The 16,500-nt window shown below is 39.2% G+C and overlaps 1 protein-coding gene across 3 annotated transcripts; it reads right to left on the bottom strand.

The window, feature by feature from the left end:
* Positions 1–376: 376 nt before the first annotated feature.
* On the bottom strand, positions 377–15,085 carry rfx4 (regulatory factor X, 4). 3 transcript variants are annotated; one of them, XM_057348580.1, is made up of 18 exons: positions 14,407–15,085; positions 12,332–12,418; positions 12,068–12,128; positions 10,974–11,097; positions 10,087–10,148; positions 9,139–9,352; positions 8,551–8,628; positions 8,000–8,163; positions 7,031–7,131; positions 6,896–6,954; positions 6,665–6,809; positions 6,056–6,150; positions 5,391–5,508; positions 4,428–4,547; positions 4,147–4,302; positions 3,807–3,933; positions 3,569–3,701; positions 377–1,757 (listed from the first exon to the last, which is right to left on the bottom strand). In XM_057348580.1, the coding sequence occupies exons 1-18, from the start codon at positions 14,447–14,449 to the stop codon at positions 1,485–1,487; spliced, it is 2,160 nt and encodes a 719-aa protein (XP_057204563.1). In that variant the 5' UTR covers positions 14,450–15,085; the 3' UTR covers positions 377–1,484. The 3 variants fall into 3 exon arrangements, with proteins under 3 accessions (XP_057204563.1, XP_057204564.1, XP_057204562.1); XM_057348581.1 differs by having other exon boundaries at positions 3,807–3,921; positions 14,407–15,081; XM_057348579.1 differs by having other exon boundaries at positions 3,807–3,972; positions 14,407–15,080.
* Between the last annotated feature and the right edge of the window lie 1,415 nt (positions 15,086–16,500).

Here is a 16,500-nt window from a genome sequence, read left to right as displayed (position 1 = left end):
TTTACGGTTCTGCTAAACATCTCAGAAAGAGCAGTTTTACATCCCTTCTAAATCATTTAACAGCAGACGTCTCCGAGACCTATTGCATATAAGCAAACTATGTCAATGCAGATGTCTGCCATTTATTCATTAAAGTACTTTGAAAAAGTACACTTTAAATACTTCGCTTTTGCTAAGGATTTAAATGCTTTTAAATGCGTTGTTTTGGTGCTTTTTTAAGTTTTGAGAAGTTAAAGAGTCACTAAACAAAATGCATTGATGGATTCAAGGAGAAGCATGCAAGTATCAAAGTGTGATGACCTATATGAATCTAAAAGCTTATAGGCCTATACCAAAGATTTCTGAGGTGATGAGACGTGTCCATGCTGCTCCTGTTAGAAAAGTTTTTATTGGCATGTACAATCAAATGAAGTTTTGAAAATATATTGCAAACACATAAGTTAACAATCATCGAGTATCATAAAGCACATAGGCTAATAAAGACACACTGGAAATCGGATTTAAAAAAATCTTTATGTGGCAACAAATATTCCACATTATATCATTTACATGGTAACAGCTGTCACCACAGAAGTTACCGAGTGCTTTTATTTACAAGAGAAAGTGACTAAAAACAATAATAAATGTTACATTTTCATATTCTTTCCTTTTTATTCCTACCCATAGGGTAATAGGTCCACAGTACCTTTGAGTGCATTCGAAAAACACACAAACCTAGGTTAAAACTTTGTCGGTTTCTAAATTATACAAAACAGGATATACAGTTCAAACACAGATACACAATGCAGAGGGACACAATGTTACAAAGCTACAGAAAAGATCACTAATGTTCTCCCGCAGCGCGTGTAACAAAGAGCACAAGCCGAAGTTTCTGAGTTGTACAGAGCTGGGGTAATTATGACAAATCTGATCTTCATATACGCATGCAACACATTATTGGCCATTTGCTCGATCTCCTGACGTCTACATTCTGGCTTCTAGCCAAAGGGTGTTCTGGGATCAAACTTAAGGCATTTCTTCCTGGTTGCTGCTGAGAATTTGTTTACACTATAGAGAAACTGCACACTTTGAATTGACGTTAACAAGGGCTCAAAAGGGGAAGTCATCTGACGTCAAACACCCAACCTGCGTGAGATGCGTATGTTTGTCTCACTCTGAAACAAGGTCGGTGAGAGTTTAAAAGTTTAATATGCTCTTTAGGGAGATAAATGAGAAATAAAAGGGGGTGAAGGCACAATTGGGATACTGCCTTTTGCACTCTCACAATGATTGCGCTTCAAAGAGTTTCATTGGCAGTTTTCACTGTAAACACTGATCACATCAATAAACAAATCTCGGGAGACACAATCTCATTCCAGCACAGATACATTCTCTGTAATCATGTTAAATACGAGTCGCCATTGGTTTGTCCATCCAGCTTTCTACATGCACACTTCTGTCGACGCACTCCAGTAGTCCTGGACGAAACTCAGGGAGGGCAGAAATCATTTTGCCCACCCTGTCGTGGCCTCCCCGTTTATATAGGCAAATCCTGGAAAATGTTGTGCATGTTCATATTCAGAGTTGCTACGTGGGGCAAGAGGCGAGTACATGTCTCCGGTGGAGCTGTAGCGGGACGTGTGGACAGCAGGGCTGGAGTAACAGCTGTTGGCTGAGGGCACATCTGGCCAGCGTGGGGTCACCGGGGATGAGTGTAAGAGCGGAGAGCCGCTCATTAAACAGGACTCCATTCGTGACATCTGACTGTTGAGTGGGTACTGCAAAACACACAGGAAACCAACATTTAGCAAATGATGCGCATAATGAGTCATCCACATTTTTTATTTCAAGTAAGAACAAGTATTAGTGATGTCTGCCTTAGCACCACTAACTATAGATGATGCAATTCAGAGTCATTCATTCACCTTTAAGTAAAAGATTACTTTAAAGTAAACCTTGTAAAGTAAACAAATATATTTGTTGCTCTGGGTTACGGACGAAAAACAAAGAATCGTGTCTACAAAAAACGTTCTGTCCTTTCTCGGAAGTCAACATAATCTTCATTTGTCTCCTCTGCGTTGGCTTCTTCAGAGTCGAACAAAGCGCAGACATTGTATCCATTTTAAGTTGACGGAAAATAAGTGGAAGTTAAAATCTATGACCGCTCTACAAATAGAAACCATCCACAGTCAGGGCCTTCATGAAGGGTTATGGCACGGAAAAGAAAGTCAGGCGGGGTCAGAGACCCAGATGTGTCGTTTGGTGACCTCTTGATCGCGCAGAGAAAAGAGACCATTGAATAACAATATTTTAATACACGCTTTCCGTCTTCGGTTACTGGTTGAGCGGTTGGTGAAGAGAGGAGAGAAAGCTGGTGGGGGAAGGAGGAGGTCTGGGTTCTAGCCAGCCCACCTTTCAGTGTTTGCATCCGCTGCAGTGTGAAGGGGAATTCAGCAACACTGCTTCAGAATCTCTGAGGTCCAGCTGATCTCCCATTACAAAGACAGGCCGGGCCGGAGAGCTCTTGACAGGAAATTACCATCACACCCACTTTGACTTTCAATACGAGTGACACGGGCCCCCACCTCTCCATCCACATCCACAAACAGTTTCATTTTACTATTCACCCGGTTTCTGTCACCACCACGATATAGACTATCCAACATTCAACCTCTCTCTTTCCAATGTAAAAACTGCATTAAAAAAGAAAATCCTATAGTCTGGTATGTTGACAACTCACAATCTGATAAAAAAATCTAAATTAGGCCGATCAAGATTTACAGACAACATTGAACTTTTTTTGCAAACTTTCCTTTTCTAGTTAATTCTTGTTGCAAAACACCTGCATTGACAATTTAGTTCATTCTTGCAAAGTTGGTAATGACAACATTTTAAAATTAAGCTATCTACAAGATATCCGAGGTTTAACAAAGAAAATTAACTAAGCTGTCACTTTTTGTATTTAGAAGTGAATACACTTTAAATACATATGCTAAATGGCCAGTATTTCTGAGCTTATTATCCCGTTGTGTGTAAAGTTAAGAACACATTATCCATCCTTAGACATCTGTGGATAACAGTTACCAACACATTTCACATGCTAATGACTGTAATGCATTAACCACCATTCACATTCATACACTCAGTTACCCTCAGCATTCTTCCCTCAGTTACAAACCTTGTACATGACACAAGGACAGAATACACTTCCACTATAAATACTGCAGAATACACACTTATTAACTTCAGCTGGTGTGCTTGATTATAAACCGTGTATTGTGAAATCTGTAGTATAAAAAGGTATGATAAATGGATTTTATTTTGAAATCCACTGATTTGATGGTATGATAAAAAGTGACATTTTACCAATTTGGTAAAACAGCCCAATTTAAGAACCAGCAATGTAACCACATGATACTTGGTTATCATTCCAATAGCTCAATTGGTAGAGCATGTGCCTGCAACACCAAAGTCATGGGTTCATTTCTGGCGGATGGATGCACTGATAAAACATGCTGTATAGGTTGAATACAATGTAAGCCACTTTGGACAAAAACAAATGTAGTGTGTCAAGTAGGAGGTGCCTGACCTGTGCAGAGGTACGGTATGAAGAATAGTGCAGAGGGGTGGGCAGCCCTGGCTCGTGGCTCAGACTTGAATATTGACTCTGGAGGGTGTGATGTTGGTTTGCGTAGCTGCTGTAATTATAGCTGCCAGTATACCTGAAGACGAGAGTAGGTTAAATCTGTCCAAACGTTTGATAACTTAAGGTGACTAGTCTCCACCCAAACAGATGGTTAAATGGAATTCATGATTTGTTTGCTCACCCGTGCTCATCTCTATGTGGGTAAACCGGAATCCGGTGAGCAGGGGAGGGGGTGTGTACAGGGGGTCCGCCTCGCATACAGGAAAGCTGGGATCCAGTCTCAGGTGGGCTGCCACCTGAAGTTGTCACTGTGTATGTAAGGGACCAGGTATATGACTGAACAGCTCCTGGCACATACACAGACATAAATATACAGAGAAACGTGTTTGGCCTGTTAGTTTTTTGCCCTTTCTGTGACATATTAATAAATTAACCATGGGAACAGTGCTGATAGAAGTGTTGACCGTAAGCTCAATGATGGCAATCAGTAATCAGTTTGGGGTCAGTTGTACATCATTTACCTGCTGTAGCAGGAACGCCTGGATACTCCGGGGACTGGGCTGAATTGGGGGAACCCGCTGCAGGTACTTCCGCAGAATGAACGGATTTGGCGGGAGAGCAGGGTTCAGGTGATGTGGATGTGGAGCCCATCAGCATCAGCTCCTCCCCGGTATCTGCTGTAGTAGTCCAAAACAAAAAGCAAAAAGTTCACAAATCTCTGTCTGATTTTTGTAAGTTATTATTTCAGCTCGCCTTTGCAGTATGTGAGTGCCACAATATAGAAATAGAAAATTAATCTTACCTGGTGCACCCTCCCCTTTCATAGCTCTCATAAGCTCATTGGCTCTTTCTTGGCAGTGCAGAGACTCAAGCAGGTACAGCACGTAGTCATCAAACATGAGATGAATCAAATGAAATGAGCCTGTAAATGCAAACAACCCGATGTACTATAAAGCGTAATGATATATCCTGCAAAATTAAAAATCCCAAGACTAGCACAACATTGAATGCAATTCAAATCAGAACCTCTTCGAGCTTCAAGTGTACACAAATAACTTCATACCGTTATTGGCACAATATTGACATCTTTAATATACTCAACTTAGACGTGTTTAGTCATTAAACAGAGGTAAAAAACCATTCGACCAGTTATTCAAAATAGTAAGAACTCACTAGAAGCATCAACAAACAAGCAGTTTTAAACTCTAGAGAGTCACTGAAGCATATGATGCTTTGAGCACATGCCCTGAATGAGAGCGGGGAGGAAGAATTCATAAGGAACATGGCACAATCCTCGCATTGTGTTAGTAACTCCAGCCGCTATGTGCATAATAAACATTGCTGCTATTCAGCGGACTGGGCGCAATACTGCCTGGTCATAAAATGGGAAGAAGGGGGAAAGACTTGGTGGGGGTTACCCTTTGTTAATTAGCTGTTTTGTACAGAGCGTTGCATTATCAAAACATTGCGACCAGCTGTGCCTTTGATATTCACAGACAGAGCAGATAGGGAGGGGGTCTTATACCTATTTTATCGCCCTTCTTTCTGTTACTTTGCCATAGATGGCTAGGTGGTGTACGCCAAGAGTAAGCAAGGCTGACATCTTAGATAAAGGTTAACAAAAATGTTGTGGACAGACAAACTTTTACTCTGGCTTTGAAACAAGTAAAAATAAAAGTAGATCACTTTTGGTCATACATGCAATGCCACATTCAACATCATGGACAGGATGATCACAAGACAGTTGCAGTTTAGATTGACTCACCAAAGCTAGGTGCGCTATGCAACGTCATGTCGCGGATAACCCTGGTCCCAAAACACGACCACATGAGCAGGAACTGCTGTGCTACCCTCTTCAGACATCCGGGTCTCTTCCCCGCCACCTAAAGTGAACATTACCATGAGAAAAGCCCAGGGGAAGGCACAGGGGCCTTAAGCTTTGGGTTCATAGTGGGGCCTAGCCCCCAAGAACGAAAAACATGTCAACAAGTCAACTATTTGATTTGCCCCTAGGGAAACACCCTCCCATTGAACTATTGTCTGGTAGGTAGTGAAAGTTTCTATGGCAACCAGATTTACAAGCCTATATCTGGACTATAATGGGCGCAAGAGAGGCCATGAAGACATCATTAAGTTGGGGAATTGCATAACGAACGGTCTTAAGTACGTTGTGACGGCCTTTACAGTCGCAGGGCTGGACACCTGCAGACTTAGTTTGGTTTGGAAGGACTCACAAATAATGCTTGACAAGGCTGGATTTTATGACAAACTATGTAAAGGTCAAGACAGAGAATATTTTCATGTCAAAATCACACTTAAAGCTTGTCTACATCTTGAAGCAAGATATCTAATTATCATGATAAGTTTCATATTTCTTTTAATATTACATCAGCGTGTATAAGCAACTGTGTATGTTTGTGTTTAACTAACCCTCACGACGCATCTCTCCACCATAGAGTCCAACCATTCAATGTAGGCCTCAATAGGAGACTGATCTTCCAGGAGCCGGTCAAATTCTTGATATACTTTGATAGAAGAGGAAGAAACAGAAAACAGGCAGAGAGATTAACAAAATGTTTTCTGAGTTAGGCAAAAGTTTTTAAGTAAAAAAAGTATATTTGAGGTTAGAGAAAGTCAGAATCCTCTTTTGAGGATGACATGACAGAATCTTTGAACTTTGACCTGATCAGTCATGTGAGGGGTTGATGCTGAAATGAATTTGAAATGCTCCTCAGGGTGTCAGACTGTGAGGGTTAACCTCTCAGTGTCTGTGGTTAAAGCTCGACTCTCATGGTCGTGGGAATGATTCAGCGCCGGCTGACAGCTACTGTGTGAGATCTGATTGGTGCAAAACACCAACCAGCGGGTCTTTCACCACAGCGCCGCATGACAGATCGCAGCAATAACAAAACACGAGTACACTACACTGATTCTGAAACTAGAGAAATAATTCTCGATCAGTCTACCAAACTGATCAGAGGAAGAAAGAACTTTGCCAGGCCTTTGTGAGATAATACTGAAGATAAGACGGATCCTTACATTGGACAATAAGTCTTCTCTGGTCTTCTCTGGAGTCTTCCATTGTATAAAGTGTCTGTTTAGTGATGCTATTCAGATCTACATTTCTCCAGTCCTCCAGCATTTGAAAGGTGATGTCTGCACTGTGGATCACCGTTCGAGAGGCCTGCAAGAGCAAACATGTCTAGTTATAGATTACTGTACCCTATGACCAGTCGTTTAAAATCGTGAAATCTTAAAAACATGTCATACCTGACAGAGATGGTTTAATGATGTTTGTCGCTTAAGTATTTGTGAAAATCGTCTTGACACTGAGGACAGAAATAAAATTTGTGTTTGAAAACAGCCAGCAATGTTTGCAAAAGTATTTTATCTATCGGCACCTACATTCAAACTTTATGTTGCGCAAGTTCTCTGGCAGATCGTGTAGTGCCACCTTCAGCCACTCATCCAACTGTTTGGCAAACTTCCTGATCACCTGAGTGAGGCTTTATGATCAAAATACACAAACAAGAATATACTATAAAGCATCCCATAAATAAACACAGCATTCTGTTTCAATTGACACTCTAAAGACAGTTTTCGTCTGGTGCGAATAAGATTTGAATGATGCATTATTGACAGAAAGGCTATTTACTCTGACGCAAAATTAAAATATCTCATAAATGTGTGGCATCATTGTTACATTCTTTACATTCACGTTGTTAATTAACGTTCAGTAAGTAGCTGGTCAACAGCAAGTATTCATTCATTTAAAAGACAAAATGTGTATTTGACAAAAGAGACGATAGCTCCCCTGGGGCAACAGGCTTGTTATGTTGTTAGATGTGAAACACAAACAAGAAATAAATAAACAACACAAATAAAATATGTGAAATATGACTTTTTTATATGTAGTCTGAAATCACACACCTTTCAGGTAACACAAACAAAAGTGAAAAGAAACTGACATCTGTAAATCTCACCCTACATTTTAGTTTTCATTAAGTATATTATTTTATTCAGATATACAGTATTGTAAAATGGATTTAATGGGTTCTGAACATACTGTATATAGGCCAATGTTGACATATTGTGTGCTCCTGTAGCTTAACTGAGCATAAAGTTAGCAGTTAGCAGGTTCAGTTCCCAAGGAAAATATGAACTGTTAATAAGTAAACTCAAATATAATGTCATATATAAGTTATAACAGTGTCCTGACTATAACAAGTTCAAGAGAGACATAGGCCTACATAAAAAACAATTGTTGCTTTGATAAAAATATAATTAAACATTCAAAATTCACAAAATTTTGTTAAATACTTCTTAGCATCAAGCAAGTTATGAATTTGTCAAGATATGTGGAAATGGTCTCACCTGTCAGGCAGAGCCTGTAGGACCGTGGGCATGAGAACCCCTGAGATGGCCTTGTACAATATGGAGTCACATACACCCACTATGTTCACCACAATGGAAGAGCCCAAGACGGGCAACATGTGAGGTGGCATGCCCTGCCAAAAGTGAAGCAGGAAGCTCTGGACCTGTGCAAGTTCACAGACAAACACATAAATAAATGTTTTGGTAACAATATAATTTCATTCTCCAAACGGTACAGTTAAAGGGATAGTTCACCCTAAAATGAAAATTCTGTCATGAATTACTCACACTCAAGTTGTTCCAAACCTGTATACATTTCTTTGTATAGCTGAACACATAGACATATATTTGGAAGAATGCTTGTAACCAAACAGTTCTGTGTTCATCGGAACAAAGACATTTATTCAGATTGGGAACAACTTTAAGGTCAGTAAACAACGACAGAATTGTTATTTTTGGGTGAACTATCCCTTATCTGCCATCAGCAGAAGAAGAAGCCTCAAAATGCTGCCCTTTCAAAAAAAAAGAGTGTTAGACAAAAATCCTCTTACCTCGTCAAAGTTAGCACGTATGACTGTATCTAATATCCTCTGGCAGTGAGTTCTGTACATCATTATGAATGTTGCGACCTTGTAGAGAAAAAAAGACTAGATTTAAATTGGGTTTATAACACTTTCCCACCGAGAATAATTTACAAAACCACCCGGCTTTAAATGATGTCATACCAAATTCATTCCTGACTCACGGTTAAGCATTGAAATAAAGCTAAAAGACTACTAAAGAAGATAAAAATACCAAAACAACAACAAAAAAGCCTTCACAAACAATGCCTATTGCAAGTCCCAGCCAAACCAGTGTATATAAAGAGGCTTTAAAGATCAGAACTCACAAACCATTTAAAATTACAGGCGCCTTTTTAAAGCGAGACAGCAAGTGCCCATCCTTTGTCCGACGCGAGATCTTATTATCTACTCGAAAGATTAAGAGTTCGCTAGGAACCAACACATAAATCCTTCAGGTCCTCATCTAAATCCAGACCCAGGGAAGGTCCGCCAGACACATGAAAGCATCCAGAGGGGAGGGGGTGGTTGGAGTCAGATGAAGTAGAGGTTAGTGGTTAGTTTTAGTGATCTGTTTACCTTCTCTTCTGGCAGACTGGCGGGCAGATTTAGGTCTTTGACATTTGGAAATTCTGGCAGAAGAGTGCCCAGTTTGGAGCGTGGTGAATATGCCACTGTCTGCTTGGTGACCTCTTTTTTGCCCGTCTCGTTCACCCACGCAGCACCCTTTTTGGAGTACATCACATCGTAGTACTGGGAGCTCTCTTTCACAGCGATGCCATAATAGTGATACCTAATATGGAAGAATGAGTGGCAGGATTCATTGAGTTTATGTTTGTGTTTTGTATATATCACTTTCCTTCTGAAACCCCGTCCAAATTTGCTGTTTTTCAGGAAATGGAAAAAAACATGGAAACTTTTCAATGATTGCATACTGTTGACTTGCAGAGTTGACTTTTTAATATTTTTTTATTGGTTAGATATGTGCAAAATCTAGTGACAAACATAGAGGGTGACTAAAAATAATGATTTATGGCAACAACAATAAAAATGGAGATACAAGGCTTCAGAAGGTCAGCAGCGATATGCAACAGTAGTTTAAACTCTCAGGTAGATAACATTTACATATGGTGTGACTTTTTATGCCTTTTAAATATCCTTATAATTTCCCATATTTTTTATTAACTTTTTTATTTTATTTAAATTTAAAGCTTGACATTAGAGTTAAAGATAAAAAAAATGTGCCTGCACATTACTTTCTTAACAATCCTAAAATTGGTTTTACTTCAATAAAACGGATCAGTTTGGCCGGAAAAAAGCGTCCGGTAAGTAAGACCTCCTTAGATTCTACTGGAAAAGCATTTCAGGTGGAAGCTTTAAACTGGACAAAGGACATCTACTGTGAAAAAGCTTTGAAATATTTACCTTTATTCCATAATATGGACGATAAAGAATAAAGGATAAGTGTGTTCAAAATGTTCGACTTGTAGTTTGAATCAACAGCATTAAAATAATAAAAGAACTTACTTTGACTGGCCTCTGGTTCCTAGTCTTCGTGTGGTTAACTGAGGGAACTGTTGTCTTATTATCTGTTTGGATCATAAAGACGTCAGAATTTCGGTCAGAACTCTTTGGCCACATTTTTCATCACCTAATCACATCACCAGTGTGCTGTTATCTGTTCTAACTGTGACAAAACTATCTTCTCAATCATCTTGTCAGATTCATAACATGTCCGACGACATTTCTTTTCCCCAATCTTTTTTCCCTCTCTCTCTCTCTCTCTCTCTCTCTCTCTCTTTCTCTGCTTTTTGTACACGAGCTCCTTGGTCCGGCTCCCGGTACAGAAAACTTTGCAAACAGTGAAGCTCTCTATTGTGTAGGATGAAAAAAGAGGCCAAGCTGTGAAGTTTCTGTCAGGCTTGGCTTGATAAATGAGCAGACAGGGAGGCAGGTCCAGCTCTCTCTCTTTTTTTTTGTCCTGAATCAATGAAGCCTTCCTAAAGGACACCCCACGCTGCTCCTGCCACTGATCTTACATTCCGCAACATCTCACCCTTCCAAATTTCCTTTAATTACACATTAATCCAGGCCCCCTCTCTTTTTCAATATCCTCCAACAGGACCCGGGGAGAAGGATAAGGGTGTCGGGGGGTGGCTATATGAGTAGGTGGGTTGAGGGGTTGTGGGAACAAGGGTGAACATGTTCATTGTTTATATTGTCCAGCTATGAGTTTGCTGAAGAGGTGTAAGTAAAGACCACTGACTGTGGCTCTTCGTAATACCCTGAATTATGTCATACTTTTTTTCAACAGATGTTCTCCTTCCCATTTCACGTGTATGATTTTGATTGAAGATTTTCTCAAAATATTCTTTACAATGTGTTTCAGGTATAAATGGTGTAATATTGAATACCTTTCCGAAGCTAGCGGCATTGACGGGCTGAGAATCATGCTTTTCACAAAAATCCAAATAGTGCATGTACAGTGCACTGCGAGGAATACAGACACCCTCTGCAATCTCATAATTCTCCTCCAACCTGTTGGAAAACACAGTTAGATTACTGAACATAAGTGTCTGTATATAGCTAATATTAGACACTCTTCAGCTTGAAATGAGAGAACGGCTTAAGTAGGGGTCTAAGATTTATATTACACCCATATTCCTCAAATTGGGCAGTTGCCCTGGAAAGACTTCCAACAGTTGATGGATCCATTTCCAAAAAGTGCTTCAGAATTGTTCTTCTACTTATTAGTTTGCGTGTGTGTAGAATGTCTTTTTCAACTTACTGAATTGCTCACTTAATTTATTTATTTAAAAATAAATTAATTAAGTATGCTGGATTGTGGATAGCTCCCAGGACAGATAAAAAAATATAAATATTTAAAAAGAAAATGGAATAAAATTTCATGACAGTTGTCTCTGTTATCTCAATCTAAATATGGTATGGACTAATTTATGTAGTTCAGATTTGTTTGCTAATATTTAACAATTAGTACAAAATTGAAAAAAAAAGATAAGTAATTCTGTCTAGCAATGTCAACAGATTTCCTATCATTTATCCTTTATTAGAAGATTTAAAATTTAAAAAACCTATTACATTTTTTAAACTTATATAATAAGTTTAAAATAAGACAATATACAATTTTACATCTGACAAGTGAAGTAGGCTATAGTTATATCAGATTGGGATATCAATCATACTTTTACAACCACGGGTATTACTGATATTTCAGCAAAGGCATCATGTACGTGTATTAATTACTTTTCACATTTTTTTCAAGATGCACTGATCACTGAAACTACAGACAAAATCTCTAAAATGTTTTTTTCCACAGACTGAAGCCTTTTACTTTTATTGGATGTCTCAAACTGTCACTTAAATATCTACCATCCGCAATATAAAAAACGAATTATATATTTATTATTCATCATTATCATAAAAACAGCAGGAGTAACCTCACTCCTTCATTAGTCTTGTATTAGAGAAACATTTTTTTTTTACTTACCATTGTAGCGTGGCAGGCGTTGAATGTGGTTTAGATGCTCGATTATTTTCCTTCTCGTCATCTTTTATAGAAAGAACAAACAACAATCAGGAACAGCATGTTACGTCTCACAAAAATAAATTAATCTGGACTTTTTATTTTTAATTTTGCCTATTTGTTGTTAGTGGTTACTGAGAAATGATATTGCTGATGACATCTTTCCTATTAAGGAAAATATTATCTATTTCTCGATTTAATTCATTAATGAATACACATTAGACTTACTTTCGTCGTTGGACATATTTTCAATAGACGTGTGGCTGGAAAAGCGCTTGCTCTCGCTTTCGTTCAGACATCTTTCAATCCAGCTCTCTGCAAAAAGGCAAAGTTTCTTTGTAATATTGCTGTTTTCTTTTTAAGCTATCGGTATGTTTCGTGATTTGCAACAAGCTAAAGGCAAGCAACAGGTGCATGCATGCGTTGTGGTTTACATATCCTAGCCCATTCTTATTTTATTTATTTATTTTACATTTTCGTGTTTGACATTTAGCCAATGCTGAGAACAATTTTCACGTTTCAAAAATTCTCGTCCATAATAGGCTATATCTCGAAAATCAGTTCTGCGTCTGGAAAAAAATACATAAGAAACGTGGCTGTACCTCATTACAACCTGCATGCCTATAGAGTTGAGGGACATAATAGTGACAGGGGCAATTCAATTACAATCGATTGTAAGGATCTTAGGGCAGCTGGGAATCTATTTGAAATGTTTTCAGCAGAACTGCAGGAATCCCGCATTGTTCCCGAAACGAATTACAGGCGCGCGCACGCTCATTTGATTCAGCGCGCTCCTCCGTACCGGTGTCGTCATAATAGAGCCTTTTGAGCGCCATTCTTATTTCTGCTGTGTAAGTAAAGACGACTGATGTCCTAACATCACGAGACAGAAACACTTATAATATGATTTAATTCGAAGTCATGTCAATCCTGTTTCACCACATGGGCCATGACAACGATCACCATAGGACCGGTTGCCAAGGCTGTGAGTGGCAGGATAGGCTAATGCATCAGCTAACGGTTATGATAAAAGTTGTGGGAAGTTTTAGCCAACAAAAATTATTTTACTGTGTTCAGACTACTCGAAACCGTAAATTCTTTTTTTAACAGTGGATTAGAAATGTAGGGAGGCAAAAACGCGGTTGCTAAGCTCAAATCTAACGTTTCATGCTTTAATTAATTCTTTTAAATTCTGGACCAATATTAGGCTTTAAATAAATGTAAAAAAGTGGTCAAAATAAATTTGTCATCAAGTTTAGGAAAGTTAAATAGTGTTTTTGATTCTGGTGAAAGAAAATGTTTATTAATAACAGCAATACATGTAAATCACTGTCTAAACTATTTATTTTTTCTGAGAGTATATGTTGTTAGCAGAGAGTAACTAAGGCTATATTGTTGTTACCATGTAGTAAAACCTATTTATAATTTGAAATAATTATACTTTTTATTATAACCTTACAGCTTTTGTTACTATGAATATGACAACGATGCTGCTGCTGCTGTTTTCGATGATCGAAGTTTTTTTTTTTTTTTTGTTAATCCGACATGGTCACTGTTGACTCTGTTCACTTCAGATTTTCAGTCTGTAATTGAATCATTTGGTCCATGAACAGTTTAAGTAGTTCTCTAAATAATTGGATTAAATCCAATCTAATGGCGAGACGGATCTGAGCTCATTTATTAAAAATCAGACAGAAATAGTATCGAAAAAGTATCCATAAAGTATTAAAAGGTACAATTTTAAAGTCATGCTACAGGTTTTAGCTCATATATAATAGCCTACTGATATAAATAAACAACTTTTTTTTCTGTTTTCAACAATCGAAATGTTCTAAACGAATAAAAATTAAATATCTTATCAAAGAACTAAATACAGTTTCACTCAGTTAAGATTTACATTCAGCAGGTGCAAGCGCGAAACAGCCAAAACGACGCAACCTTGAAAAAGAAACAGCGTTTAAACGGGATGACAAACTTATGAAGTAAACTTAGCTCAGCCTAAATTTGAGGCCAGGATGCCAATCCATAAAAACACAGTCCACTTTACATAGTTCCAAAATAGTGTAAAACTGAACAGCAGCCTATGCTCAGCAAAACATCCTGAGCAATATAAAAAAGCCCAAAAGCATGCCAACTTATCTGGTGGTGCATTAGATTCAAGGCAGAGTTTTTTATACTCTACAGGTTAAATAACTTTTTCTGATGTCCATCTCAGGTCATAGAATCCCAAGGCCCCGTTTTGCGTTCCAAAAGAGCCCAGCTCCCAAGCATCCCAATGTCACGGTGGTGGAGCAGAAACCAACCTGTGGAATCCATGTCAGGTTCTTCCAGCAGCCCACAATGCATCCTCTTCCCATGCACGTTCCAGGGGCTCCTCTGAGAAAATGGCTCCGTGCTGGACTCCCCCTCCTCAGCTCCCTCCGTCTCTCCGAGAGAACTGCCCTTCGCAGAGATGCATAAGATGTGAGGTCCGTGGAGAGGGTGGCGGCGGTGGAGGTGGGGGTTCTAGGAGTGGGTGGGTGGATGGGGTGGGGGGTCAGAGACTTCAGCGATCCAGCGGGGGAAAAGCCAGAGCCGTCAAAATGTTTGCTGATGTTTCATGGGAAAGGGGCTGATTTTATAGGAGCCCTGATGGGGGATATGTCATTGATAGGCTCGGCAGGCTGATGAATGGCTTCGAGTCAGATGGGGATGTGGCAAGGCTCACTGGAAGTCTTTTGTGGGGCTGTTTTGAATAAGAAAAGCTCCCTTCCCAGAAAAAAAGAGGCTTAGATCTACGCAATCCCAGCACTGTGGCCTCCCCGTCTCCCATTATAGCATTTAATACGTTTTCATACCCCCTCCTCACATACTCACTCGGCCCCCACCGCCTAGTTTTAAAGTTCTCCGTCCAAGGGCCACTTTTGGGCCCATTGCGGAACTTTTTTTGATGTCTATGTCGTCCCTAATAAGCCTGGAAACGAAAGTGTGAAAGTTTCTTTAATTAACATCTGAGTAACAGACTCTTGCATGCACACATTCAGCATCATATCCGGCACAATCTAACCTCACCTTACTTTTCGGTCACCAAATGTCAAAAAACTTGAAAGGTCATCGGCAGTGCTGCAGTGAAAAGAGAAAGCTTGGCTGAAGAGTCAAAGAGAAGCGTGGTGAACCCACCTTCACTTCTCTCTCGCCCTCTCTCTTCTTGAGGCAACCTTATTTTAGTGTGCTGGGAGGAGAGCGCAGCCACAAAAGGGGGAAGTAAAAGTGTAGAGCCTGAGGCAGGGAGGGCTCTGATGGAGTGTCTACAAACTGCAGAAGGGAAAGCTGTGATTAGAATATGAATGGAACCACGGGGGAAAGAGGGAGAGATGGAGCAGGAGAAAGGCGGATTATGGTGGAACTGCTCCCCACTTGCTGGATGGCAGAGGAAGACTCTCTCCTCCACTTACAGACTGCGCAGGCGTAAGGATGCGCTGCATGGCATCCGGACTTTATTTACGACGCTATTTATTTAAGTTTAGAGTTCGACTACCCACAGTGGCCCCAAAAGTATTTAGGCACTTAACTTAAGCCAAACTGAAAAAAGCAATTTGTTGTAATAGATAACTAAATGTAAAACGCATTTATTTGAAAAAGCAAAACTGAAAATTATTTTTGAAAAAGAAAACTGAAGATAAAACTAAAGATAATTACTACTGGACACTCTACGGTTGCTTAACTTTATGATGATCTATGTAGTGGGAAGCCAAAAATACCTTGAAATAAGTTTGTTACAAGTTATTGCCAAAAACGTGAAGACTAAAATTTATTCTAAAATCACATATGCTCGGTTTCACAGACAAGGCTTAAGAATAGTCCCAGACTAAAATGAAAATTTGAGCAGTCTTAACTGAAAATAAATTGCCCTGACATATCTTAAAACATGTCATTGCCATTGTTTTGTCTCTAGATGCACACCAGTAATGTTTTTACCGAAGGCATTTGATTAAAAACTACTTAAATATCTTAATTTAACTGATGCATAGTCCTGGGGCCGGTTACATAAACTGCTTAGACTAGTCTTACAAGGTAGTCATACAATTTTTTTCTTCAAGACTGGTCATAGCTTCTTTAAGTCAGTTACATAAAAAGGTAGATTGGTCTAATTAAAATCTAAAAAGTAAGACTGATTAGTCCTAACTAATTGTTAGTCAATGAGACTAGTTGTTAAGACAAAGTCTTAATTTATGCAACTGGCCCCTGGCTTAAGCTGAGCCTTGTCTGTGAAACTATGTTTACACTTTTGATATTTTGTAATATAAAGACATAAAAGATTCATATATGGTGCATAAGTACCCACTATGTTTTTGTGGCACTGTGCAAGTTCTAAAGGGAAAGATCGCCCCCTCCCCCCAAAAAAATATGTCATCATT

The sequence above is a fragment of the Triplophysa rosa genome, linkage group LG12 (genome assembly GCF_024868665.1).
Source record: "Triplophysa rosa linkage group LG12, Trosa_1v2, whole genome shotgun sequence".
NCBI classification, from domain to species: Eukaryota; Metazoa; Chordata; class Actinopteri; order Cypriniformes; family Nemacheilidae; genus Triplophysa; species Triplophysa rosa.
This window is presented reverse-complemented; position numbering and strand designations above follow the sequence as displayed.